We start from the raw sequence: 27,628 nt of genomic DNA, 5'->3' as shown, positions 1-27,628 counted from the left end.
ATCATATACAGGTCATTCCATAAACATATTCTATTTGAATTAGTTTCAAGTTGTTAATTCCACTTTATATACTATGTTAACTTTACAAATATGCCCCCACTCAAAAGTAGTATCCAGAACCTGTATGTTATTACTTGATAGAATTAAGGAATATTCCGTATAGACAGTGGTTCTAGAAACTCTTTTCTGTCCCCTTAAAACCTGTGAGATACAAATAACTCTAATCAGTAAAAATGGTTCATTACCAACAAGGGACTCTGGGCTCCCCCACTCTTTAGAAAACCACTCCCCTAAGACACACTTTCTCACACACTTAGGAAGCAGAAATCTTGATCTCTAGGAAAAGTATCCTTTTTAGTGAATTTAAATAAAGTTCTCATCCTGGTTTGGGGAGGTGGGGAGGAAATATAGTACCCTCCCTTTCAACATAGCAATTAATTCTAATGTAGATGGTAGTCATGGTTCTAAATTTCCAACCTAAGACATTAGAGAATAAGACAAAATTTTTGTATTCTTTAATACCAACTTAAAGAAATGCACTAAGTTTTTAAAAACCGAAGTTTGCTACACAGTCATTATAGAAACAATTATTACACTGACCAGAATTGCTGGTGGTACATCATGTCCAGATACTTCTACAAGAATAGCATCATATTTGTCAAAGTTTATGCCTGTCTGATAATGTGCAAAGATGGAGTTCTCATCCTCAGGTGGAGGAGGTGGTATGTAGGTCACTTTTGGTCCTTAGAATTTAAAAAGAAAATTTACATTACAAGGACTAGAATAAAAATAAGAGGGAAAACATACAAAAACTGACAAACTCAAATTTTAAATACTGTAGTAATTCCCAATGTTTACCATTAAAGTTTTCACTTCAAATTTTAAAAAATTAGCTCTGTTTTTAAATATTCTGTATTTGCATTAAAATGCAACATACATTCATGTGGATCACACAAAAATTAATATACCTTGAGTGTCACCACTTTCTCCTCCTTTAGCTTCTGACTTCCAAGAATCTTAAAAGGAATCAAATTGAAAAACAGATAAATGTTTTTAAAAATCGAAGGGTAAAAGAATGCTCACTATAAAAATCAAATACCTTATCTAAAGTAAAACTTACTCTTTCCAGAGCCTGTAATTATTTCTTCATTTAAACCTTTGTAACCACCTATTAAAGAAATCCACAAGATACAGTCAAGATACAAGATACAAGACTATGCACATTTTTCTTTTCATTGCTTATCTTCAAAAAGTTCTGAAAATGCATAAAGTCCCTTCGTACAAATAATACTTGAGACAACTAAGATAAATAGAACCCTGAACATTTTGTTTCCTTAGCATTCAACATACTGATTTTATGCAGATTACACTGTTATAACATATTAGTATTCTTTCGTTTAAACTGTTATGTCTCTTTCCTAATCCCTATATTCCTCAGCAAAGGAATATATTTTCTAAAAGGAACTAAAAATCCATCTTTGTTGGGATGTCCCCACTACAACCCATAGGTTCTATGATTTGCTAGGACTCAGAATATAGTCATAACCATGGCTGTGACTTATTACACAGAAAGGATAGGGAGCAAAATCAGCAAAGGAAAAAGGTGTACGGGGAAAAGTCCAGAGAAAACCAGGCAACCAAGCTTTCAAGAGTCTCTCCCACTGGTATCACACAGGACAAGTTGTGACAACATGTTGGAAATGCTGTCTACCAGAGAAGCCCATTAGAGGTTCAATATCCAGGGTTCTTATGAGGTGCTAATAATGCAGGAACCTTCTGCCTGGCATGTACCAAACTTCCAGACTCCCAGAAGAAAAGCAGGTATTCGGCATAAACCACACAGTTGTACAAACTGTTTAGGCACAGTGAGCCACTCACACCAGTTAAGAGTGGTGAGAACCCTAAATCCAAGTTCTCAGAAGCCAGGTAAGGTCCAACCTTATAAGCAGGACTTTCAAAGAACAGCAGTCAGGTCTGCCGTGTTGACTCTTTTCTATACACTATCTTTCTGATCTTTAGACAAGGAGTCATCTATTGTGCCACTTTCAGGTACTACCACAAAAAAAGAACAAGGACTGCATTAGATTTGAAAGGCTAACTAGATATAGCATCTTTACATGTGAGCTAATTTTCTTGTCCTGTACGTCCATAGGTCTTGAAATCCTTTTTCAAACAACATCTGAGCATTTGTAGAAGATACGGTTTAGCCATTAGTAATCTTTTTCTATAGTGGAGAATCCAAGAATCCAAAGGAAGGAAGTGGGGACTAATAATGATCACTAAGAATTTTTCAGAGGCATCAAACAAGCTTTATGGTTTTACTAGTCTGGAAAACATTTCAACTTTTATGTGACATTTAAATATTTTTAACTCTGAAAAATTTTTTCATAGTATAAAATCATCTATACTGAACTTTCTTTATCCCCTATGTCAAGCCAAATAACTATCTCATAAGAAAAAACATTATTTTAATAAGAATTTATACATATAGATTACATCTCAATCTTTAACATCTGCATGGTATCTCCCATTTTATGGTTATATCATTTATTAAACAGACTGATGAGTTTTTAGGTGATTTTCAGTTTTTACTTATTATAAATGAAGCTGCAGTGAACACACTTTTACATGTATTGAGCAAATACACCTACAGTATGTAATTCCTATAACAGAACTGTTGGATTAAAGAGTAGTAGTAAACAACTCCCCAAAACTGGCTGTGCAAATGCATACTCCACAAAGTGTATAAAAGCAGCAACAGTTACCTTTAACTTCAAAAATTAAGCTTCGATTACAGTAATTTTAACCACTTACAGGTAAACCAGATAAGAACTCACCTCGTCCACTTCCACTACCACTTCTGCTTTGATAAGTGTCACCCTTACCTGTAAGGCATTGTTTTACAGAAGATTTAGAGAAATCACAGCTCCTCCTCAAGCACATAAACCATATAGCTATTTCTTTTCAAATACTGAGTAATTACTCAGGATTCTAGTCCCTTAATCCACCCATCTCTTAATTCTATACTTAAACCTTTTTCTCATTTGAACATGTTGTTTAAAGACTTCATTTTTTTTAGGGCAGTTTTAGGTTCACAGAAAAATTAAGCAGAAAGTACAGAGATGTCCCATATACCTCCTATCCCCACACCTGCATGGCCTCCCCCCATTATCAACATCCTCCACCAAAGGGGTAATTTGTTACAATTGATGAACCTACACTGACACATCATAATCACCCAAAGTCCATCATTTACATTACAGTTCACTCCTGGTATTATACATTCTTTATGTTTGGACAAATGTATAATGGCATGTCTCCACCATTACAGTATCATACAAAGTAACTTCACTGCCCTAAAAATCCTCAGTGCTCTGCCTATTCATCCCTTCCCCCAACCCCTAGCAACCACCTATTTTTTTCACCCTTCTTCTTATAGTTTTGCCTTTTCCTGAATTTCATATAGCTGGAATCATACAGTATGTAGCCTTTTCAGATTGGCTTCTTTCACTCAGGAATACATACTTAAGGTTCCTCTATGTCTTTTCATACCTTAATAGCTCATTTCTTTTTAGTACCACAGTTTATTTATCCACATTTCAACATTTTTTGTCAATAATTATGTTCCTTTTTTTCACTTTCTCCTCAAATCCCCTAGCTCAGAATCCTTTCTTTGAAATCAAAGCAAACTTCATTTTCCTTCCTCTAATTAAAAGTATAATTTATAACTCAAATTAACTGGTAGATAAGAAAGAAGAAATAATTCACAGAGCACAAACTTTGTAAGGGAGGCAAAACTGTCCATGTATTTTTGCCTACAAATCTAAAAAGCAGAGAAAATCATGAGCCAATCTAGTACACTTAAACATATATATTAGGTTTATTAATCCTAGAGCTAAAAGCAAATGTGAATGATTCATATTCAGTAATAAATTCTATTTCTCACCTACACCAGTTAATGCTAATCTTCTAGAGCCAAAAATGCCACCAGTGTGCTGGGTCCCCTCATCTTGTTCATATTTGCTATCTAGATTTACAGATAATAAATTTAGATTATGTTACTTTTAAGAAGCTTTTAAATCATGCAGCAAAGAAAAAAAATCAACTTATGGTGCCATAATTTAAAAAGATGCAGAATAATTTAAATTTAACAGGAATCACAGTATTTTTCTAAGAAGCACACAAAAGGATTTCTCCACAAATTATTTCCTTCAATTACAAATTACTTCCTTAAAATTTTTATTTTATTAAAATTATTTTATAAAAGTAGTTAGGGTCAATACTACACTAAAATATGATATAAGCAAAAGTTAAATTACCTCTGAAAAATAGCACGGTTACTGCCCCCAGAAATTTCACATTACATAATCTCACTGCTTATTCTCCAGAAAAGCACCCCTTGCACCCACAGTTCCCAAATCAAACTTTATCAGTCCTGAAGAGCAACCCTCCAGATCCCTTCACTATTTTTAAAGTGACAATTCACTAATCCACTATACATCTATTAAATCATTATTACAATTTATGTTTTTAGCTTCCACTATTCTGTCCTCCTCTGTTAAGTGACAAATGCATTCCAACAGTGACTTCCGAAAACAATACCTTAGCACCAAGGAATGATGACTGGTAGAATTTAGGTAGAAAGCCACATTGGTATAAAAGAAGTATAATGGGACGCAGAGCCACAGAGAAGGCCACCTATTTGTAAGGTCAGCCATCTTTATCAAAGCTCTAAAATGCTTCACAGTATGTAATATTAAAGAAATGAGTCACACACACTGGTAAAAAGATTCATATATTCCCACTTAACCTGTAAGGAATTACATGTGTCTAAAAAATAATATTTTATACAATATAAGTGATTATGTACCAACCACTATGCTTAACTATTCTCATATAATCATCATAACAACCTTATATGATAAGTATTATTTTTTATCATTTCTTTCGTAATAAATGAACACACTATTTGCAATCCACCACTAACTTGGACTTCCTAGAACAAATCCTCCACAGCAACCTCGGAAAATACCTCTTCCACCTCTTCTGGATGACCCTGAAGCTTCTGAATCATTTCCATCTTGACAGCCTATAATATTAAAACATACACACAAAAACAACACAAAACAACAAGAAAGAAATACCGGGGACATGGTGGCCAAGTTAATTCAAGTCTTGCATAATTCAATGACTTTAATATTTTAAGCCATTAACAGATAGTTACTAAAAAGAAACGCTGTATGTGACCTATAAAAGTTCAACTTCATTAGTATAAATAGATATACTACAGTATTTAAAAAACCTGCTACTTGCTTTGGGAATAAAAACTAAAAATGACTAAAAGGAAAAAATGACAGTTGTAAAACACTCAAAGTTGCCACAACTGCACCATTAACGGTATTTCCACAATCCATGGAAAGAAAAAGTACTTACCATAAGTTTAGTGAGGTTACTGAACCTTCAATATACAAAAGTTAATTGTATTTCTATACACCAGCAAACAAAATGAAAACTATTAAATGGTATGTATCACTGATATCAATGAAAATGGCAAAGTAAGGGACTCCAAATGCTGCTACTCCAAAGAAGAAAAAAAATTGAAAAAACTGTCAGAATTAACATTTTCCCAACTGAAAATTCAACAAGGACTTGCATCAACCCAAAGAACATTTTTTTTTTAAAAAAGGCTGATTCTTGGTAAGAGCAGTGATTTTGACCACAAGGCTATGAGACTAGATATCAATTACAGGAAAAGATGTGTAAAAAATACAAACACATGGAGGCTAAACAATACACTACTTAATAACGAAGTGATCACAGAAGAAATCAAAAAATACCTAGAAACAAATGACAATGGAGACATGACGACCCAAAACCTATGGGAGGCAGCAAAAGCAGTTCTAAGAGGGAAGTTTATAGAATACAATCCTACCTTAAGAAACAGGAAGCATCTCGAATAAATAACCTAACCTTGCACCTAAAGCAATTAGAGAAAGAAGAACAAAAAAAACCCCCAAAGTTAGCAGAAGGAAAGAAATCATAAAGATCAGATCAGAAATAAATGAATAAGAAATGAAGGAAACGAGAGCAAAGATCAATAAAACTAAAAGCTGGTTCTTTGAGAAGATAAACAAAATTGATAAAACATTATCCAGACTCATCAAGAAAAAAAGGGTGAAGACTCAAATCAATAGAATTACAAATGAAAAAGAAGAAGTAACAACCGACACTGCAGAAATACAAAGGATCATGAGAGATTACTACAAGCAACTTTATGCCAATAAAATGGACAACCTGGAAGAAATGGACAAATTCTTGGAAATGCACAATCTACTGAGACTGAACCAGGAAGTAATAGAAAATATGAACAGACCAATCACAAGCACTGAAATTAAAACTGTGATTAAAAATCTTCCAGCAGGGCTCCCCTGGTGGTGCAGTGGGTGAAAGTCCGCCTGCCGACGCAGGGGACATGGGTTCGTGCCCTGGTCTGGGAAGATCCCACATGACGCGGAGCGGCTGGTACTGTGAGCCATGGCCGCTGGGCCTGTGCGTCTGGAACCTGTGCTCCGCAACAGGAGAGGCCACAACAGTGAAAGGCCCGCGTACTGCAAAAAAAAAAAAAAAAAATCTTCCAGCAAACAAAAGCCCAAGACCACATGGCTTCACAGGTGAATTCTATCAAACATTTAGAGAAGAGCTAACACCTATCCTTCTCAAGCTTTCCAAAATATAGCAGAGGGAGGAATACTCCCAAACTCATTCTACAAGGCCACCATCACCCTGATACCAAAACCAGACAAAGATGTCACAAAGAAAGAAAACTACAGGCCAATATCACTGATGAACATAGATGCAAAAATCCTCAAAAAAATACTAGCAAACAGAATCCAACAGCACATTAAAAGGATCATACACCATGATCAAGTGGGGTTTATTCCAGGAATGCAAGGATTCTTCAATATACTCAAATCAATCAACGTGATACACCATATTAACAAATTGAAGGAAAAAAACCATGAGATCCTCTCAATAGATGCAGAGAAGGCTTTTGACAAAATTCAACACCCATCTGTGATAAAAACCCTGAAGAAAGTAGGCATAGAGGGAACTTTCCTCAACATAATAAAGGCCATATATGAGAAACCCACAGCCAACATCATTCTCAGTGGTGAAAAACTGAAACCATTTCCACTAAGATCAGGAACAAGAAAAGGTTGCCCACTCTCACAACTCTTATTCAACATAGTTTTGGAAGTTTTAGTCACAGCCATCAGAGAAGAAAAAGAAATAAAAGGAATACAAATCAGAAAAGAAGAAGTAAAGCTGTCACTGTTTGCAGATGACATGATACTACACATAGAGAATCCTAAAGATGCTACCAGACAACTACAAGAGCTAATCAATGAATCTGGTAAAGTAGCAGGATACAAAATTAATGCACAGGAATCTCTGGCATTCCTATACACTAATGATGAAAAATCTGAAAGAGAAATTAAGAAAACACTCCCATTTACCATTGCAACAAAAAGAATAAAATATCTAGGAAAAAACCTACCTAAGGAGACAAAAGACCTGTATGCAGAAAATTTTAAGACACAGATGAAAGGAATTAAAGATGATACAAATAGATGGAGAGAGATACCATGTTCTTGGATGGGAAGAATCAACATTGTGAAAATGACTCTACTACCCAAAGCAATCTACAGATTCAATGCAATCCCTATCCAACTACCACTGGCATTTTTCACAGAACTAGAACAAAAAATTTCACAATTTGTATGGAAACACAAAAGACCCTGAAGAGCCAAAGCAATCCTGAAAATGAAAAATGGAGCTGGAGGAATCAGGCTCCCTGATTTCAGACTATACTACAAAGCTACAGTAATCAAGACAGTACAATACTGGCACAAAAACAGAAATATAGATCAATGGAACAGGATAGAAAGCCCAGAGATAAACCCACACACATATGGTCACCTTATCTTTGATAAAGGAGGCAAGAAAATACAGTGGAGAAAAGACAGCCTCTTCAGCAAGTGGTGCTGGGAAAACTGGACAGCTACATGTAAAAGAATGAAATTAGAACACTTTAACACCATACACAAAAACAAACTCAAAATGGGTTAAAGACCTAAATGTAAGGCCAGGCACTATCAAACTCTTAGAGGAAAACATAGGCAGAACACTCTATGACATAAATCACAGCAAGATCCTTTTTGACCCACCTCCTAGAGAAATGGAAATAAAAACAAAAATAAACAAATGGGACCTAATGAAACTTCAAAGCTTTTGCACAGCAAAGGAAACCATAAACAAGACCAAAAGGCAACCCTCAGAATGTGAGAAAATATTTGCAAATGAAGCAACTGACAAGGCATTAATCTTCAAGATTTACAAGCAGCTCATGCAGCTCAATAACAAGAAAACAAACCCAATCCAAAAATGGGCAGAAGACCTAAATAGACATTTCTCCAAAGAAGATATACAGATTGCTAACAAACACATGAAAGAATGCTCAACATCATTAATCATTAGAGAAATGCAAATCAAAACTACAATGAGATATCATCTCACACCAGTCAGAATGGCCATCATCAAAAAATCTACAAACAATGAATGCTGGAGAGGGTGTGGAGAAAAGGGAACCCTCTTGCACTGTTGGTGGGAATGTAAATTGATACAGCCACTATGGAGAACAGTATGGAGGCTCCTTAAAAAACTAAAAATAGAACTACCATACAACCCAGCAATCCCACTACTGGGCATATACCCTGAGAAAACCGTAATTCAAAAAGAGTCATGTACCAAAATGTTCATTGCAGCTCTATTTACAATAGCCAGGACATGGAAGCAACCTAAGTGTCCATCATTGGATGAATGGATAAAGAAGATGTGGCACAGGGCTTCCCTGATGGCACAGTGGTTGAGAGTCCACCTGCCGATACAGGGGACACGGGTTCGTGCCCCGGTCCGGGAAGATCCCACATGCCGCGGAGCAGCTGGGCCCATGAGCCATGGCTGCTGAGCCTGCGGGTCCGGAGCCTGTGCTCCGCAACGGGAGAGGCCACAACAGTGAGAGGCCTGCGTACCGCCAAAAAAAAAAAAAAAAAAAAAACAAAAAATAAGATGTGGCACACATGTACAATGGAATATTACTCAGCCATAAAAAGAGACAAAATTGAGATATTTGTAGTGACGTGGATGGACCTAGAGTCTGTCATACAGAGTGAAGTAAGTCAGAAAGAGAAAAACAAATACCATATGCTAACACATATATATGGAATCTAAGAAAAAAAAAAAGGTCATGAAGAAACTAGGGGTAAGACAGGAAGAAAGACACAGACCTACTAGAGAATGGACTTGAGGATATGGGAAGGGGAAGCTGTGACAAAGTGAGAGAGTGGCATGGACATATATACACTACCAAATGTAAAATAGATAGTTAGTGGGAAGCAGCCGTATGGCACAGGGAGATCAGCTCGGTGCTTTGTGACCACCTAGAGGGGTGCGACAGGGAGGGTGGGAGGGAGGGAGAGATATGGGAACATATGTATATGTATAACTGATTTACTTTGTATAAAGCAGAAACTAACACACCACTTTAAAGCAATTATACTCCAATAAAGATGTCAAAAAAAAAAAAAAGGCTGATTCTTGGTAAGAGCAGTGATTTTGTGGCATATTTTAACTTACCACAGTCCCATTCCCTGGCAATTCCACTTCTAGACATATACCCCAAAAATGCAAAAACAGCGACTCAAACAGATAACTGTATATTAATGTTCACAGAAGCATTATTTAAAACAGCCAAAAGTAGTAAGAAACCCAAGTGTACATCAACAGATGAATGGATTTTAAAAAGTACAGGAGAGGCCACAACAGTGAGAGGTCCGCGTACCACAAAAAAAAAAAAAAAAAAAAGTACACATACAATGGAATAGTAGTATTCAGCCATAAAAAGGAATGTAGTTTTCAGTTTCGTATCTCTGTCTTAAGTACAAATTGTTCCAAAACATGGTCCTTACCGCCTCTCTTGGAAAACCCTCTGTTCCGTGTTTGATTATCTTCACGGTCATTGTTAGACTCTTGAATAAAAATTTAACATGTGAATAGCATCTAAATAATTACTTTAGTATTTACATTAATGTAGCATCTAAGGAATAGCACTGTCACAAGAGAAATTAGTAAGAAAAAATAAAAATCTTTATAAGTTAAAATATGAACATTTTAATTTTTAAAATAATTGTAACCACAGAAATACAAAGACATTACTCAGTCAATTCCCTATACAAATCACCTAATATATCTAAATATTAAATGTTAAGCGTGTAATTTGTCAAATTCTGAGCATAGCCAAAAAATAATTTCGTAAATATCAGTTTAACTAGAAACAGTTTGAGAAATATCTAACCATTAAGTAGTGGGGACCTCAGAAATGCATGACTATTCTTCTTATAATGTCATTATTTCTGTAACTTGCCTTTCTTAATAAATCTGAGATGTCAGTGTTTTTTTAATATATGCAAACTTTCTCCCATTCATCTTAATGGAGAAATTGGGGGATATCCTGGTTTTCTGTTTTTAGTGACATTATCAAGTAACGTTACCAGGGTTTCTAAATAGTGGTATGAGGATCACTACACTGAAGGCTGCCTAAAAATTATTAGTAAGTTGGAAAGAGCCCACCCCCAGAGATGTTTATTTTGAACGTGCAGAGTGACAGCAAGGAATGATTTTTCTAAATTAAAAAATTATAACTTTTAGTAATAACTTTAAGCTTTCTAGAAGATTCCAAAAAAGCCATGTTTGGGAAATGCTGAGATGGTTTCAAGGGATCTTTGTACATATCACTAACGTTTAGCACCTGAGAACTTTAGGTCCCAGTGATGACACAAATGGCTGAACAGGTGAGAAGCTATCAGTTAAGTTTCTGCGCAAAAGTACTAATCTACTCAATTAATATTGTTTTGTAATAAACAATGGCCCAGAGCTCTTGTTGCAGGCTCCTATTTGAGCTGACATCAACAACTGACAAATATTCCTGAAGAGCCATCTAACATCAAGACAACTTTCTTAGAAGCAAGATATAATATGACAAGCGTGCTGAACGGTAAAGAAAGAATTTTGGAAAGATTCTTGGAATAATAATTCTGGAATAATGATGATGTTAGCTAATATTTATTGCCTTACAGAAAAAAAAAAAGCCTATGAATTAATCTGGGGCCTGACAAGGAGAAAAAGGTCTCATATAATCTTTGGCCAACTGTTCTGAAACAAGCCCAAAGCTATTTTTACCACACTGGGAATTAAAATAGGCTGATGACATTAGCAGTTGGGTGAAGGGTACAATTACATTAGAAGAAGGGTGGAGGAAACCCTCTGTACTATTTTCGAAACTTCTTTTGAGTCAAATGATTTCAAAATTAAAAAAATAATTTCTGTAGCTTAAAAAATAAAGCCAAGCGCAAACAAAAATGAGACGATGATCCCAAGATCAGTTATAATCTATTAATTATATAAAAATAATAGTAATAACAACAAATAGAACTTAGTATCTGTCTGGCACTGCTCTAAATGAAGTCTGTTTTAACTTTTTAAGTCCTCACAAAAACCTTACAAGGTGGGTATTATCCTCAAATTATAAACAGAGAAAAAGAAATACAGAATTTTTTAAGATAATACAACTGACAGGAGGAGCATCTGGGTCTCAAATCCAAGGTGTCTGAGCTCCTTATCGCTATACTATACCAGCTAGGGGACATGAGATTGCAGAGAAAATAACCACAAAACACTCTATACATCTGTGTGCAGAGAAAAAGCTTCTATAATGATAGCAAAACCTGCTCCTGGGCTTGCCAACAACTGTGAGAGTGAAAGAAATTTTTAGGAATATACACAGTTTTTTAGTTTAGGCGAACTAAAACTGAGAATAGAAGTAAATAAGGAAAGGAAGGGTGGGGGGGAGGGACAAGAGGGAAGAGATATGGGAACATATGTATATGTATAACTGATTCACTTTGTTATAAAGCAGAAACTAACACACCATTGTAAAGCAATTATACTCCAATAAAGATGTTAAAAAAAAAGAAGTAAATAGATCAAAGGAAGAAAGTAGACCATTTTGGAGGACAGAAGTTCTCTCAAGTGCTGTGAGAAATTGGAATTTGTGCTCAAAAGCACTCTGGCTCATCACTAAAGAGTCAACTGGGGAGGAAGGAATGTCTTTGGTGAGTAGAAATGATCTTGAATACTAATTAAAAGTTGGAAAACTAGGACAAGGAGAAATGGAAAAGGATAAAAATGGTGATGTTTTTCTTCTCTCAAATATTAGTTTGTTACACATGTTTTCATTAAAACAGGATAGGAGAAAAAGCAGACAAAAGCAGGGAGAATGAGACTGACAGTAGTTTGGAGAAGCAGTCTTAACTGATATATTAAAACCCCACCATGTTCCAAAAGGGTTTTAAGGTGATCAGGTCTAGGTTTGGTTTTGATTTTGAGAATCACAGTTAAGATCAAGTTTCAAATATTTAATGAAGATAGATGACATTTACTGGTTACCATGTATGTGTCTGGGACTAAGCTTTGTGCTTTTACACACATTCTCATTTAGTGTGCCTAACAAGCTATAAAATGAATGGTCTCCATTCTACAGAAGAGGAAATTGCGGCTCTGAGAAATTAAGCAACTTGCTCTATGTTATTCAACTAGCAGATAGCAGAGCAGGGACATGAAACAAAGTCTGGAACTCCAAAGTGTATTATGTTATAAAGATTCCATAGATCAGTGGTTACCAAACAAAAGAGGCATCAGAGTCACCAGGGATGCTTTTTAAATACAGGTTCCAAGGCCTCACCCAAATCTACTCAACCAGGCTCTCCTGGAAAAGTAATGTTAATTATTGTAGTCTACCTTATGGTAACATTACTCTATTCTCATCATTCTCTGTATTCCTCCAAACCAGAGTGTCAGTACCTTTGACAGAAACGTCTTTGATTTCAGCAGTGATCCACAGTCTCATGAATCTGAATAAAGACCTACATGTCTCCAACTACATTTATATATGAAACTGGAATTCTGATTCATTTTTTTTTTCAGGCTAAAACCATTTTATTTTCCCACCAGTGATGTGATATAATTTTTATAGTACTCACCAGCATTTGATGTTGTCACTATACTTTAATTTTAGTTATTCTCTGATATCTCATAATGGTCTTAATTTGCATTTCCCCAATGGCTAATGATGTTGAGCATCTTTTCATGTGCTTCTTTGCCATGTGTATATTCTCTTCCATGAAATATCTGTTCCTGTCTTCTGCCTATTTTCTAGTTGGATTTTTTTTAAGTTGTTTGGAGAGTTCTTTGTATAGTATAGATACAAGTCATTTGTCTCATATGGGATTTTCAAATATGTTTTCCCACTGTGTAATTTTAGTTTTCATCCACTTAAAAGGATCTTCTATGAAGCATTTTTAACTCATTTTGATGAGATTCAATTTATCAGTTTTTGCTTTTATTGATCATACCTGCAGTGTCAAGTCTAAGAATTATTCAGCTAGTTCTAGATGCCAAAGATTTTCTATTTTTCTAAAAATGTCCTGCTTTTACATTTAAGATTATGATCCACTTTGACTTAATTTTTATGTAAGGTGTGGAGGTTTAGGTTAAGGTTCATTTTTTGTTTGTTTGTTTTTATTGAGGGATGTCCAACTGTTTCAGTACCATTTTTTGAGAAGTCTATTCTTCCTTGATACCTTTTGCACTGCTATCAAAAACAAGTTAAATGCATTTATGTCAGTCTATTTCTGGGTTCTCTATTCCATTCCATTGATCTATGTATCTACCCTCCATCATTACTGCAAAATCTTGAAATTGGGTAGATTAATTCCTCCTGTTTTAATCTTCCTTCACAAATTGTTTTAGCTATTCTTTTTTTTTTTTTACATCTTTATTGAAATTCTGATTCTTGACTTGCTCTTTCTACTATCCTCTTTTTCTTAAGGAAGCACAGCATTCAAAAGTTGCACTTTATAGATTAATTAAGGCAGGTGACAATAGGCCAAATTAGGATGGCTGAACTCTTGGTTAAGGCTCTGGCTATAGCTGCTTTATAAAACGGGTTTAAATAAAATAGAACTGGAACAGACTAAGATAATTAATCTTAGTTTCTCTTTAGCATGTACTCTGGACACTAAATTCTTAAAGTCACTACAAAAAACAATGAACTTACCTCTCCAGAAACCAGAGCTATCACCTTCTTCAAACTTGTTATTTGAAAAACCTACAAAAAATATAAAATTAAACTTGCACATTTCTGAAAACAACAATTACCTATACCTTTGTAGAAGAAAGAAAGAAAGAAAGAAAAAGAGAAAGAGAAACATAGAAACAAAGAAACACTCTCTTTACAGGGACTTCTAGTTTTGATGCCCCTTTAAAACAGTATAAACCACATAAACTGTATATATAAATAGTGAATGAGAATTCATACACATTGTATGACAACTTCTTCCTGTGTCAGTTTATAAAATACCAGCCAATCTTATATTACCTCAAATGTCATATATTCCTCTATATGTACATGGCTGTGTGTGTGTATATATATCACTATAACCACTATGTACTTTCTATTCAAAATATAAAAACTTTTTAAACTTTATAAATTAACTTGTAATCTCTTCATCTGCTGGAGGACAATACAACTAAATTATAATCCAATATTCAATAATTTTCCCCTTCTCAATAACAAGGAAATTCTGCCAACTTCTTTTTGTTTATAAAATTTTAAAGAAACAATCTTTCATCAAGCTCTGCTTTCAAATTTCTCATTTAATAAAAACTTGTATCTCCAGATTTATGCATCTCTGGAGCATATAGATATATCTCTAAAATTCATTTTAAAAGCATCCATCAAAATATTTTATAAAATTTTAAAAATTTGAGCCTTAATAAAATGATCTTTACTGCAGAGATACTCAGGGAATAATGTAAGTTAAAACTAATGTCAGGGCTTCCCTGGTGGCGCAGTGGTTGAGAGTCCGCCTGCCGATGCAGGGGACACGGGTTCGTGCCCCGGTCCAGGAAGATCCCACATGCTGCGGAACGGCTGGGCCCGTGAGCCATGGCCGCTGAGCCTGCGCGTCCAGAGCCTATGCTCCACAGCGGGAGGGGCCACAACAGTGAGAGGCCCACATATCGCAAAAAAAAACTAATGTCAATATGCAATGCCTATCAATTAGTATCTAACCTAAATAATAAAATACATTAAATTATGGCTTTGGTACTACAGAGACCAATCAGTTACTGTTTGACAGATGTTAAATTTATATGCAGGGACTTCCCTGGTGGCACAGTAGTTAAGAATCCGTCTGCCAAGGCAGGGAACACGGGTTCGAGCCCTGGTCAGGGAAGATCCCACATGCCGCGGAGCAACTAAGCCTGTGTGCCACAACTACTGAACCGGTGCTCTAGAGCCCGCGAGCCACAACTACTGAGCCCGCGTGCCACGACTACTGAAGTCCGCACGCCTAGAGCCCATGCTCCGCAACGAAGAGTAATCCCTGCTCGCTGCAACTAGAGAAAGCCTGCACAGCAGTGAAGACCCAACACAGCCAAAAGTAAATAAATAAAAAATAAATTAAAAAAAATATATATATGCAAAATGTCTACATATCAAGTCATTTAACATCTCAGGTTCAACAAACCTATATACCCTCCAGCATTAAACCTCTTGGAAATTTAATACCCAATTAGCATATAAAAAATAAGTACCCTTTGGCCTCAATATATGATTGGATGACACTTTTTCCTTGAACAGATATGTAATTTCAAAATAAAGATAATCCCTACAAAAAGACTATATATCACAAAACTTGAATTTTGAGTTATTTTATTCATTTAAACATTTGCAATCTTTGAAGTTGGTTCAGAAAAGGATTACATTCTACTGCCCTCTACAATTGCCCCTTCCCCTCCATACACCTCTCCCAGAAAAGTCAAGTGCTGGGTCTCCAAAATGCTTGAGAAAGTCTTCCACCTACACACTACTGGTCTCGATCTTAAACTCTTACCTAAGTTCTACTTTACAGTTTTTATGGGAAAAAAATGTAATTTCAAAGCTTCTACTGGTTCTTTGCTCAAGTAAAGATGGCGACTCAGATTCACCTTTGGAAGTATAAGATAGATCTCTTGCTTGTGGGAGCAGGGAAAGCAAGTCATGAGTATAGTAGAAAAGAACTGGGGTTCACCTGTGGGGTAAATCAATTTGAAGAGATGTTGCAGCAAGGAGCATGGCTATTAAAAAGAAAAAAAAAAGCGAAATAGAGTAGCAGACACATCCAAAGCAGCAACTGCTGCTCTAAACTATGACTAGGAAAGTGAAAGCACTCCCTTGTGATCTCCATAAAGTCTTGGGAAAGGCACACACTTTCTATGTATATTAAAGGGAAACAGAATTCAAAGACTATAAAACTTGGGGTCACTTAAGTTTTGATTGTAAGATATCATAAGCAGGTTACCTCTGTTTCCAAAACTCCTTCCAACTCTAAAGCCACCCACTGTGGATGTATTCTCTCTTGTATTAGACTCGCCAGGATCTGAAAAAGTTCAGAGAGTGTTAAAACTCTTCAACATACAAAATCAAGTGTGCCATCAATAACTAGGAATTAAATGAATCTGTGGGTTAAGGGAACTCCCAAAGACAGGGAGAGAGTAGTACAGGAACTTATAAAGATAAAATACACCTGCAACTTTTTAAAATCATTAAATTACACCAAAGTAAAAACAAATATACTATTGGTGAAATACAACTGTCTACTAGGTGTTATTTTACTAGTGACCTTTAATCAAGAAATTCAACTCTGATTTTCTATATATTGAAACCTCACCCTGATAGCTATTTACATTATACCCCTATGTGAAAGTCATTGCTACTGAAAATTTTACACTGCTGTCCTGTAATTATTCTGTTACTTATTCATTTTTCTAGTACTTCAGTCGCTCTCAGTCTTTCCACTTTTTAAAATTAAAATTAGGAAGGGACTACATAATAAAGAAAAAAATGCTATGAATACCACTCCCCTTTACCTCCCACCCCTCCACAGTATGTCCTCATATCAGCCTTATTAGCTTTATCCCCCACTACAAGGCTCTGAACACCCAACATTTTAATTCATAAAACAACTTCCCATACTCCACATTGTGAACTTCTAATATCTTCTACCTTCCTACATGCTGTTCCTTCAGCATGACATTCCCTGCTTTCTTATTTTTCCTAGCAAAATTCTTTTCACTCTTCAAAAGCCGGGCTCAAAAGCCACCTCTTCAGTGAAGTCCTCCTTCAGTCCTCCAGCCATAGTCAATCCTTCAGTCACATTCCCACAGCACACTATGTGTATCTCTTTTTTAGCAATATTTCTTTCCATGTGTTTCTCTACCACTAAATTAAGAATTTTGAGGGCAGAGTTGCTATGGCAAGCAGCACAAGTATTTAAAACAAAAACTTAGAACAGACATCCAAAACAGCATAAACTGCCACTTCAAACTATCATTGGGATAACTATCATTATCTTGTGATCCTCATAAACTGTCTTACCTCCATCTGTAATATCCTAGTGCAGAGGAGTTAAGGGATCTGTGAAACTCCTAATGCCAAATGCAAAATTGCATATATGCAACTATCAGTATTTTTCATCAGATTCTAAAGAATGTGTGATTCAGGAAGTTAAGGCTTTTTGGGCCATACTTCACAGAAGATAAAAAGCTAATCAATATATATGTTAAGCAATTAAGAGTCAATTTCAAAACCATGTGACTAGATATGCAAGTTCTGAGAATATCACAGAGATTGAAAATAGCGAAAATGTTAAATGGATCATTCGGGAAAGGGGTTATACTCATGGGTCTTCTATGAATTTCCAGGATTATAGGTAGTGTTAAAGATAATTTTTTTTTCTTTTTTTCTTTTAATTTTATTGGAGTACAGATGATTTATAATGTATTAGTTTCAGGTGTACAGCAAAGTGATTCAGTTATACATACACATATGTTTATTCTTTTTCAGATTCTTTTCAAAGATAACTTTTTAAAGTATTAACATTTACAAAGAGTTTTGATCAGAAATTTAATGTATTTCAACCTACAACATATGGAATTAACAATTTATAGTAAAGTCTCTCTCAGTGATGGCTTCCTCATTTAAAAAGGCTTTATTCAACAATGTTTAGAAGTCTTCATCAAAAAGTATTATAACCCATTCTAAATTAGGATTTTAAAATATATCTAAATATTAAATAGTTCCCTGAGTATAATATCAAGGTATTTGTATTTCTAATCTTAGTAGTATAGTAGCAAACAAAACCCACACTTCAACCTCTTAGCACAACTACATGCTCCAAATCATCAACGACTCTTACTTAATATGCAGGCTTAAAAACCAAAATGTATATAGGCATATTTAACAAATAAATTATTTCCATTAGTAGCAGAAACATGTCAAAACATAAAAGTTTACATTTATGTTAACTGTATCTAAAAATATTAAATTTTCCAAATGGCAAATGAAATACACGCATCAACCTTTAGTTTCCAATGAATAAAAATATCTAGAAGGACTGACGTTTTTCAAAAAATAATAATAAATTCAAAAATAAGTGTCATGTATATTTAAAACTGCCAATTAACCCTAGCTTACGGCATCCCATAAAAGAAATAAATTTATTTAAAAATCCATATGACCATTTAATTTGAGGTTCTAATAATAAATATTTTGTTGCACTATAATAAAACATAGTGCAGAATATTTTCAGCATTTTAATATCAAATGGACTGGAGGAAGGTATTTTGCTGGGTCATTATCTGTCATATCTAGCACTGGTTGTTCTAAAAGTAACAACAAAAAATTCCAATTTTTGGAAAACAACCTCTTAATATTAATGAGCTAACAGAACTGCTTTCCATACTTCCTCTTCTTGAGAAATATAAAACTTAAGAAAGAAGTCCTTCACACCATAATCTTTGGAGCTTTTACAAACATTCCTCCCATGCCAATTGTTGGGAACAATAATCACCAACACCTGAAGAAGCTCTGGGAAGCAACTCTCTTTAACCAATCTATCTAATCAATTTAACTACTGCCTACTATCTTAAAAAAAGTAAAGCAGCGGGCTTCCCTGGTGGCGCAGTGGTTGAGAGTCTGCCTGCCAATGCAGGGGACATGGGTTCGTGCCCCGGTCCGGGAGGATCCCACGTGCCACAGAGCAGCTGGGCCCGTGAGCCATAGCCGCTGGGCCTGCAAGTCCGGAGCATATGCTCTGCAGCGGGAGAGGCCGCGGCAGTAAGAGGCCCACGTACCACACACAAAAAAAGTAAAGCAGCAAAAAATAACAGACATCAAAAAAAAAAAAAAAAACTCATTATCCCAACAAAGTCTACTGTACACTAAGTTATAAAAGATTTTACCTTGCACTAAACAGCCATAAAGGCCTCTATTCATTCCACTATTCAAAACTATTTAACAGAAGATTAAGGAAAGATACTTACCCCTGTTTCCCAAACTCCTCCCAGCAGCAAATCTGCTTCTCATGAAATGATCTCTTCGAGAAGATCCATCATCCATTTCTAAAGCAAATAACATTTGAAGCAAGTCAAAATAACAAAAAAAATACCTTGGTGGTAAGCAAACTTTAAACCTTCTCGAAGTGCCATCCACATGGTAAAGGAAGAATTTTATATAGCACTAAGAAAGATGAAAAGCCTAGTAGAAAAATGGGCTATGAATAAGAATAGGTAGCTCTCCAAAAGAAAGAAAGAAAAAAAAATTGTCTCTCACTCATAATTAAAGAAATTGGAAATCAAAAAAAGGATATAATTTTCTCAACCACAACTGACTGGAAAACAGTTTGCTAATACTGAGACTAATCAAGGACATAGCGAAACAAGCACAAATCATATACAATATTGAAACTATAAATTGGATCAATCTTGATCCTGATTTTAAAAGAAAATACTTTTTGGAAGTATACTAGTATGATTTTCCCTGTGGATATACTCAGATGGTAACAGATACACACAAAGATGTTTTTATAAGCATTGTCTATAATAGCCAAAAAAAAAAAAATCAAAGGAGAACAGGTAAATTACAGTCATTCACAGAACACTGTGCACACTCACAGAACTAAAAACATTAAAGAAGTTGACATTCAACAATAGAATGTTCATAAAAACTGGCCACATGGAAGGCCAAAATGCAAATTCAACAATTTCAAAAATCAATATCATATACACAAAATTCTCTAATTGCAATGCAATCAATTTGGAAGTTACCAAAAGAAAGACAAATACTGTATATTTTCACTTATATGTGAAATCTAAAAATCAAAACAAGCAAACAAATACACAAAACAGAAAAGAGTAACAGATACAGAAAACAAATAGTGGTTTGCCAGATGGGAGAGGGGTGGGGGAAGGTACGAAATAGGTGAAGGCGATTAAGAGGTACGAACTACCAGTTATAAAATAAATAAGTTACAGGGATGTAATGTATAGCACAGGGAATACAGTCAATGTCTTATATTAACTTTGTATGGTGTGTAACCCCCAAAAAATCAAATCACTGTTATATACCTGAAACTAATATGGTATTATAACTCAAGTATACTTCAATTTTAAAAAATTAGAAATTATTAAATACCAAAAAAACTTGATTAAAATCCTCTTACATTTGGAAATGTATTTCTAAAACACTTCTATATAACATAGCGCAAAGAAAAAAATTACAATGGAACTTTAGAAATACTTAGAATTGTATGATAAAAATGACATATATCAGAACTTAAATTTTTATACCAAAAAAAAAGGAACTCAAAAAAAAAAAAGAACTCAAAATTAATGAGCTAAACAGCCATCTCAACTAATAGGAATGTTAGAAAAAGAACAAAATAAATCACACAAAAGTAAAGGAGGAAAAAAATGGTAAGAGCAGAAATTAATGAAATAGGAGAAACACACATATAATAGCGGCTCAACAAAACCAAAACCTAGCTCTTTAGGAAACCAATAACCCACTTTAGGATGAAGGACACACATAGACTGAAAGTGAGGAGATGGAAAAAGATATTTCATGCAAATGAAAATGACAAGAAAGTGGGGATAGCAATACTCATATCAGACAAAATCAACTTTAAAACAAAAGCCATAAAGAAAGCTAAAGAAGGACACTATATAATGATAAAAGGATCAATACAAGAAGAGGATATTACACTCATTAACATATATACAGCCAATATAGGAGCACCTAAATACATAAAACAAATACTAACAGACATAAAGGGAGAAATGGATGGGAATACAATAATAGTAGGAGACTTTAACACCCCACTGGCTTCAATGGACAGATCTTCCAGACTGAAGATCAATAAGACAACAGAGATCCTAAATGACACAATAGAACAGTTAGACTTAATTGATATTTTCAGGACATTATGGTCAAAATATATACATACACAACGGGAGAGGCCACAACAGTGAGAGGCCCGTGTACCACAAAAAAAAAAAAGAAAAAACATCAATAAAACCAAGATCTGGTTTTTTTTTGTTTGTTTGTTTTTTGTTTCTTGCGGTACACGGGCCTCTCACTGTTGTGGCCTCCTCCGGTTGCGGGGCACAGGCTCCGGATGTGCAGGCTCAGCGGCCATGGCTCATGGGCCCAGCCGCTCCACGGCATGTGGGATCTTCCCAGACCAGGGCACAAACCCGTGTCCCCTGCATCGGCAGGCGGACTCTCAACCGCTGCGCCACCAGGGAAGCCCAAGATCTGGTTTTTTTGAAATGATAAACAAAATCAAGAAACCTCTGGCCAGGCTCACCAAGAAGAAGAGACAGAGGACCCAAAATAAACAAAGTAAGAAATGAAAGAGGATAAATACCAACTAACACTGCAGAAATACAAAAAAAAATAAGAGAATACTATAGACAATTATATGCCAACAAATTGGACAACCTAGAAGAAATGGACAAGTTTCTAGAAACATACAGCCCACCAAAACTGAATCAAGACAAAACAGATAATTTGAACAGACTGATCACTATAAGTGAAATAGAAACTGTAATTTAAAAACTCCCTGCAAACAAAAGTCCAGGACTGGATGGCTTCACTTCATTGGTACAAGAACTTGTACCAATCTTTCTCAAACTCTTCCAAAAGACTGAGAAGAGGGAATACTCCCAAAGTGATTTTATGAAGCCACCATCACCCTGATACCAGACAAAGACACTACCAAAAAAGAAAATTACAGGTTAGTACCTTTGACAAATATAGATGCAAAAATTCTCAACAAAATATTAGCAAACTGAATCCAAACAACACATAAGAAGGATCATACACCATGATCAAGCTGGATTCATCCCAGGGTCACAAGAATGGTTCAACACATACAAAATCAATGTGACACACCACATCAACAAAACAAAAGACAAAAACCACATGATCATCTCAATAGACTCAGAAAAAGCATTTGATAAAATTCAACATCCATTCATGATAAAAAAAAACCCTTACCAAAGTGGGTATGGAGGGAACATACCTAAGCATAACAAAAGCAATTTATGACAAACCCACAGCCAACATAATACTCAACAGTGAAAAACAACACCTTCACACTAAAATCTGGAACAAGACAAGTATGCCCACTCTCATTCAACATAGTATTGAAAGTCCTAGCCACAGCAATCAGACAAGAAAAAGAAATAAAAGATATCCAAATTGGAAAGGGAGAGGTAACACTGTCATTATATGCAGATGACATAATATATATAGAACACCCTAAAGACTCCACACAAAAACTACTAGAACTGATAAACAAATTCAGCAAAGTAGCAGAACAAGATTAACATACATAAATCTGTTCCATTTCTTTACACTAACAATGAAATACCAGAAAGGTAAAGTTTAAAAAAAAAATCCCTTTTCAAATCACATCAAAAACTCCTATAAGAGAACACAGGCAAAACATTCTCTGAAATAATCTTACCAATGTTTTCTTAGATCACTCTCCCAAGTCAATAGAAATAAAAGCAAAAATAAGCAAATGGGACCTAATCAAACTTACAAGCTTTTGCACAGCAAAGGAAACCATAAACAAAATGAAAAGACAACCTATGGACTGGGAGAAAATATTTGCTGATGATGTGATCGACCAGGGATTAATTTTCAAACAGCTCATACAAACAACTCAATAACAAACAACCCAATCAAAAAATGAGCAGGAGACCTAAATAGACATTTCTCCAAAGAAGACATACAGATGGCCAATAGGCACATGAAAAGATGCTCGGGGCTTCCCTGGTGGCGCTGTGGTTGGGAGTCCGCCTGCCGATGCAGGGGACGCGGGTTCGTGCCCCGGTCCGGGAAGATCCCACATGCCGCGGAGCGGCTGGGCCCGTGAGCCATGGCCGCTGAGCCTGCGCGTCCGGAGCCTGTGCTCCGCATTGGGAGAGGCCACAACAGTGAGAGGCCCGCGTACTGAAAAAAAAAAAAAAAAAAAAAAAAGATGCTCAACATTGCTAATTATCTGAGAAATGCAAATCAAAACTATAATGAGGCATCACCTCACATGGGTCAGAATGGCCATCATTTAGAAGTTTACAAATAATAAATGCTGGAGAGGGTGTGGAGAAAAGGGAACCCTCCTATACTGCTGGTGGGAATGTAAATTGGTGCAGCCATTCTGGAAAACAGTATGGAGGTTCCTTAAAAAACTAAAAATAAAGTTACTATATGATATAGCAATCTCACTCCTGGGCATATATCTGGAGAAAACTCTAATTCAAAATGATACATACACCCCAATGTTCATAGCAGCACTATTTACAATAGCCAAGACTTGGAAGCAACCTAAATGTCCATCAAAGATGAATGGATAAAGAAGATGTGGCATATATGTACAATGGAATACTGATCAGTCATAAAAATGACTGAAATAATGCCATCTGCAGCAACATGGATGGACCCAGAGATTATCATACTAAGTGAAGTCAGAAAAAGAAAGACAAATATCATATGATATCCTTATATGTGAAATCTTAAAAAAATGATACAAATGAACTTATTTAAAAAACAGAAACAGACTCACAGACATAAAAACAAACTTATGGTTATCAAAGGGAAAAGGGGAGGGAGGGATAAATTAGGAGTTTGGGATTAGCAGACACAAACTACTATATATAAAATAGACAACAAGGTCCTAGTGTATAACACAGGGAACTATATTCAGGATCTTGTAATAAACTATAATGGAAAAGAATCTGAAAAGAACATATGTATGTATATATATGTATAACTGAATCACTTTGCTATATACCAGAAACTAACACAACATTTAAGTCAACTATACTTCAATTAAAAAAAAATTTTTTTTAAAGAAACCAATAAAGACTTGCCAGAGTGACAAATCACTAGAAGTCTGATGGAGGCAGGGGGAAGGAAAAGAAAGAAAAGACATAACTGAACAGTATTTGGAGTTTTTTTAAAAAGGAAATAACCTCAAAAACAGCGGGAGGTGCTGTTAAATGGATATAAGGTTTCAATTATGTAAGATAAAAAAGTTTCTAGAGTTCTGCTGAACACTGTGCTTGTAGTTAACAGTAATACTGTACACTTAAAAGTTTAAGAGAGTAACTCTCATGTCATATGCTTTTTACCACAATAAAATAAAAATTACCATGAACAACTTCATACTACTAAACTTAAAACTTACACAGAAAAGTTCCAAGAAAATTAACTCATCAAAACAGACTCAAGAAGCAATAAAAACAAACAAAATTGTCCTAAGAAACTGAACCAGTACTTAAATCTCTGCATCACACCTAAATGTAGTTTCACAGGTGAATTCTACCAAACTCTCAAAGAACAAATCATTCCAATGTCATACAAGTCCACCAGAAAACAGAAAGAGGAATTATACCCCAACTCATTCCACAAGGCCATCGTAATTTTGATATGACAAGACAGAAGAAAATTATAAACCCCTCTTACTCATAAGTAGATACAAAATCTCAAAAACACGTATTAGCGAATCAAGCCCAACAATAACTGAACAGATAAAACACTATGACCAAGTTGGGTTTATTCCGATATGCAAGGGTATTTTAACATCAGAACATCTAAAAAGGTAATTAACAACCTTAACAGATTAGAAAAGAAAAAACTAATTATCCCCACAGATTGAAGTAAATAATACAATTCAACACCACTCATGACTGAAAACATATACTTAGCAAACAAGGAAAAAAAGAGATGTTCATGGCAGCTTTGTTCATAACAATAAAAAAGGAAACAACTCAAATGTGCACCAAGAAACGAATTAAAATATGTGGTATATAGTCACACAACAGAGTTTTACATACACTGTGTTCTATATTATATAGTATTATATATATGGTAGATTCACACAGCAGAGTATAATTATAAATGAACTACAACAATTGGCAACACAGATAAAGAATAAAGAAAGAATACTGAGTGAAAAATCCAAATTGCGGAACAAAAACTATTTATGGTACAGCACCATTTTTGTAAAACTTAAAGAAGCAAACTTAAATATAGTGTTTGGGGAGACATACGTATGTGATAAAGCTTTTTTTTTGAAAAGGAAGGGAAAGAACGCAGGATGGGGACTGGACAACAGAACAGGAAAATGATACATAAACAATATAACAATGTTAATAGTGTTCTTAAAAATGGGTGGTAGTTCAAAACATTTATGAAGCTTTATAATTTGCAAATGTGACATTTTTAATATAGTAGGTTTATTTTATGAAAAGTCCTTCAATAAAAGTTCTATCAATAAAATAAAGTCACAAGGTAACAATTATTCTTTGAATTCTTACTGTCACTACTTGCCACATATTAGGGTAAAAAAAAACTTTCAAAAATAAAAAATGCTAAAAGACATTTAAGTCACATATCCCTCTTCTGTACGTTCCTCCTCTAGCATCACAATTCATACTAGTTTCCTTCTCTCTTGATTAGGCTAAACATTTCGTCAAGTAACCTAAAGGCTTCTGAGTTCCAGGTAGTAGTAAATAGGTAAAGCTCAGATGCTCTCAGATGACGGAAAGCTCAAAGCCAACTTAAGAAGATCTATTCAAAAATCTAACTGCTCCGACATTCAAGGGACTCCTCATGAAGGAAGTACCAATTTCAGCATCACAGTAAGAAGTAGCTTTGCTTTTGGTAAAGAGAAAAGGGAAGGGGACATTACAAGGACAAGAACATTCCAGGCAAGGACACAGCCAGAAAAATTAACAATTTTCCAAACACTAGTTTCTAATGTTTGCCAGGCTCTCCCCAAATATACAAGATGAGAATAGCCATGCCTTAGCTGGCTCAAATTTTAAAGCTATGCTGTATAATACAGTAGTGCCTAGCCACATGTGACTATTTAACTTCAAAATGAATTAAAATTAAATAGAATCAAAAATTCAGTTACTCGGTTGCACGAGTCATGTTAGTCATGTTTCAAGTGCTCAACAATCAAATATAACTTGTAGTTCAACAGCCAAATGCAGTACAACTAGAGAATATCTGCATCCTTGCAGAAAGTCCTAATCAGCACTGGTCTAAGACTGGTAGTTCCCAAGCTGTATCACTAAGACATAAATGGAAAAAGGAATAAAGTACTCACTCATTCTCTATAGTGAATCAACATATAAAGCAAATGTTGCAATGGTACTCAAATACATAAGAAAGCAACTTGTGTATAAGAAATGGCAAGCCCTTAGAGTCAACAGGAAATGTTTTAGGCTCAAGAAACAGACTAACATACCTTTCAATCAACTAAAGTTTCTGTATACTCTCCCCAAGATTTCCTGTCTCTGTTAGAAATCAGAATAGTAGTTACTCCTGACAGAGGGATTGTACCTTGAAGGGAGACACAGGAGGGCTTCTAGGGTTCTCCTATAATGCATTGTTTCTTGATCTGGGTGCTGGTTACAAGGGAATGTTCAGCTTGTAAAACTCCAGTGACCTGTACACTAATGATATGTATATTACTCAATTAAAAATACTGAATCTGTGTGTACACTATGCTTCAACAAAAAAAAAATTATTTAGTTAAAGAAGAACCTGGCCTGGCGTAGACACTTCTGTGGACAAATTCTACTAAACTTATAAAAATCAGGTAATTTCCATGTTCCAGAGCTTATTTTTCTTTTAAATGAAAAGCCTGAAAACAGAATCAAATGAGAACAACTTAAGAAAACTACAGGCCAATCTTTTTTCTTTTTTTTTTTTGCAGTACGCGGGCCTCTCACTGTCGTGGCCTCTCCCGTTGCGGAGCACAGGCTCCGGATGCGCAGGCTCAGCGGCCACGGCTCACAGGCCCAGCCGCTCCACGGCATGTGGGATCTTCCTGGACCGGGGCACGAACCCGCGTCCCCTGCATCGGCAGGCAGACTCTCAACCACTGCGCCACCAGGGAAGCCCCAGGCCAATCTTATATAATTCAAAAAGTGCTAAATAAAACACCTAATTTCATCCAATTCTGCAATAAAATAACTATATTTATCCAAGGAATGAATTTATCCTAAAAACTTATCCTAGGAACATGAAGTTAGTTCAAGTTAAAAA

General features: G+C 35.4%; 1 protein-coding gene across 9 annotated transcripts in view; it reads right to left on the bottom strand.

The window, feature by feature from the left end:
- DDX4 (DEAD-box helicase 4) overlaps positions 1-27,628 on the bottom strand; it is a 70,160-nt gene that overhangs the window by 24,327 nt on the left and 18,205 nt on the right. For 2 of the 9 annotated variants that reach the window (XM_065875541.1, XM_065875540.1), the window contains exons 4-13: positions 19,543-19,620; positions 16,521-16,598; positions 14,234-14,284; positions 10,029-10,088; positions 4,988-5,089; positions 3,947-4,027; positions 2,838-2,885; positions 1,121-1,168; positions 969-1,016; positions 601-743 (exon numbers count right to left, since the gene is read on the bottom strand). In XM_065875541.1, coding sequence (XP_065731613.1) covers positions 601-743; positions 969-1,016; positions 1,121-1,168; positions 2,838-2,885; positions 3,947-4,027; positions 4,988-5,089; positions 10,029-10,088; positions 14,234-14,284; positions 16,521-16,598; positions 19,543-19,620 — 737 coding nt within the window. The remainder of the gene's footprint in view (positions 1-600; positions 744-968; positions 1,017-1,120; positions 1,169-2,837; positions 2,886-3,946; positions 4,028-4,987; positions 5,090-10,028; positions 10,089-14,233; positions 14,285-16,520; positions 16,599-19,542; positions 19,621-27,628) is intronic. The other 7 variants (XM_065875543.1, XM_065875546.1, XM_065875544.1 and 4 more) reach the window with 7 other exon arrangements.

This window comes from Phocoena phocoena, chromosome 3, assembly GCF_963924675.1.
Source record: "Phocoena phocoena chromosome 3, mPhoPho1.1, whole genome shotgun sequence".
Lineage (NCBI taxonomy): Eukaryota > Metazoa > Chordata > Mammalia > Artiodactyla > Phocoenidae > Phocoena > Phocoena phocoena.
The sequence above is the reverse complement of the archived record's forward strand: the minus strand, read 5'-3'. Positions and strand labels throughout refer to the sequence as shown.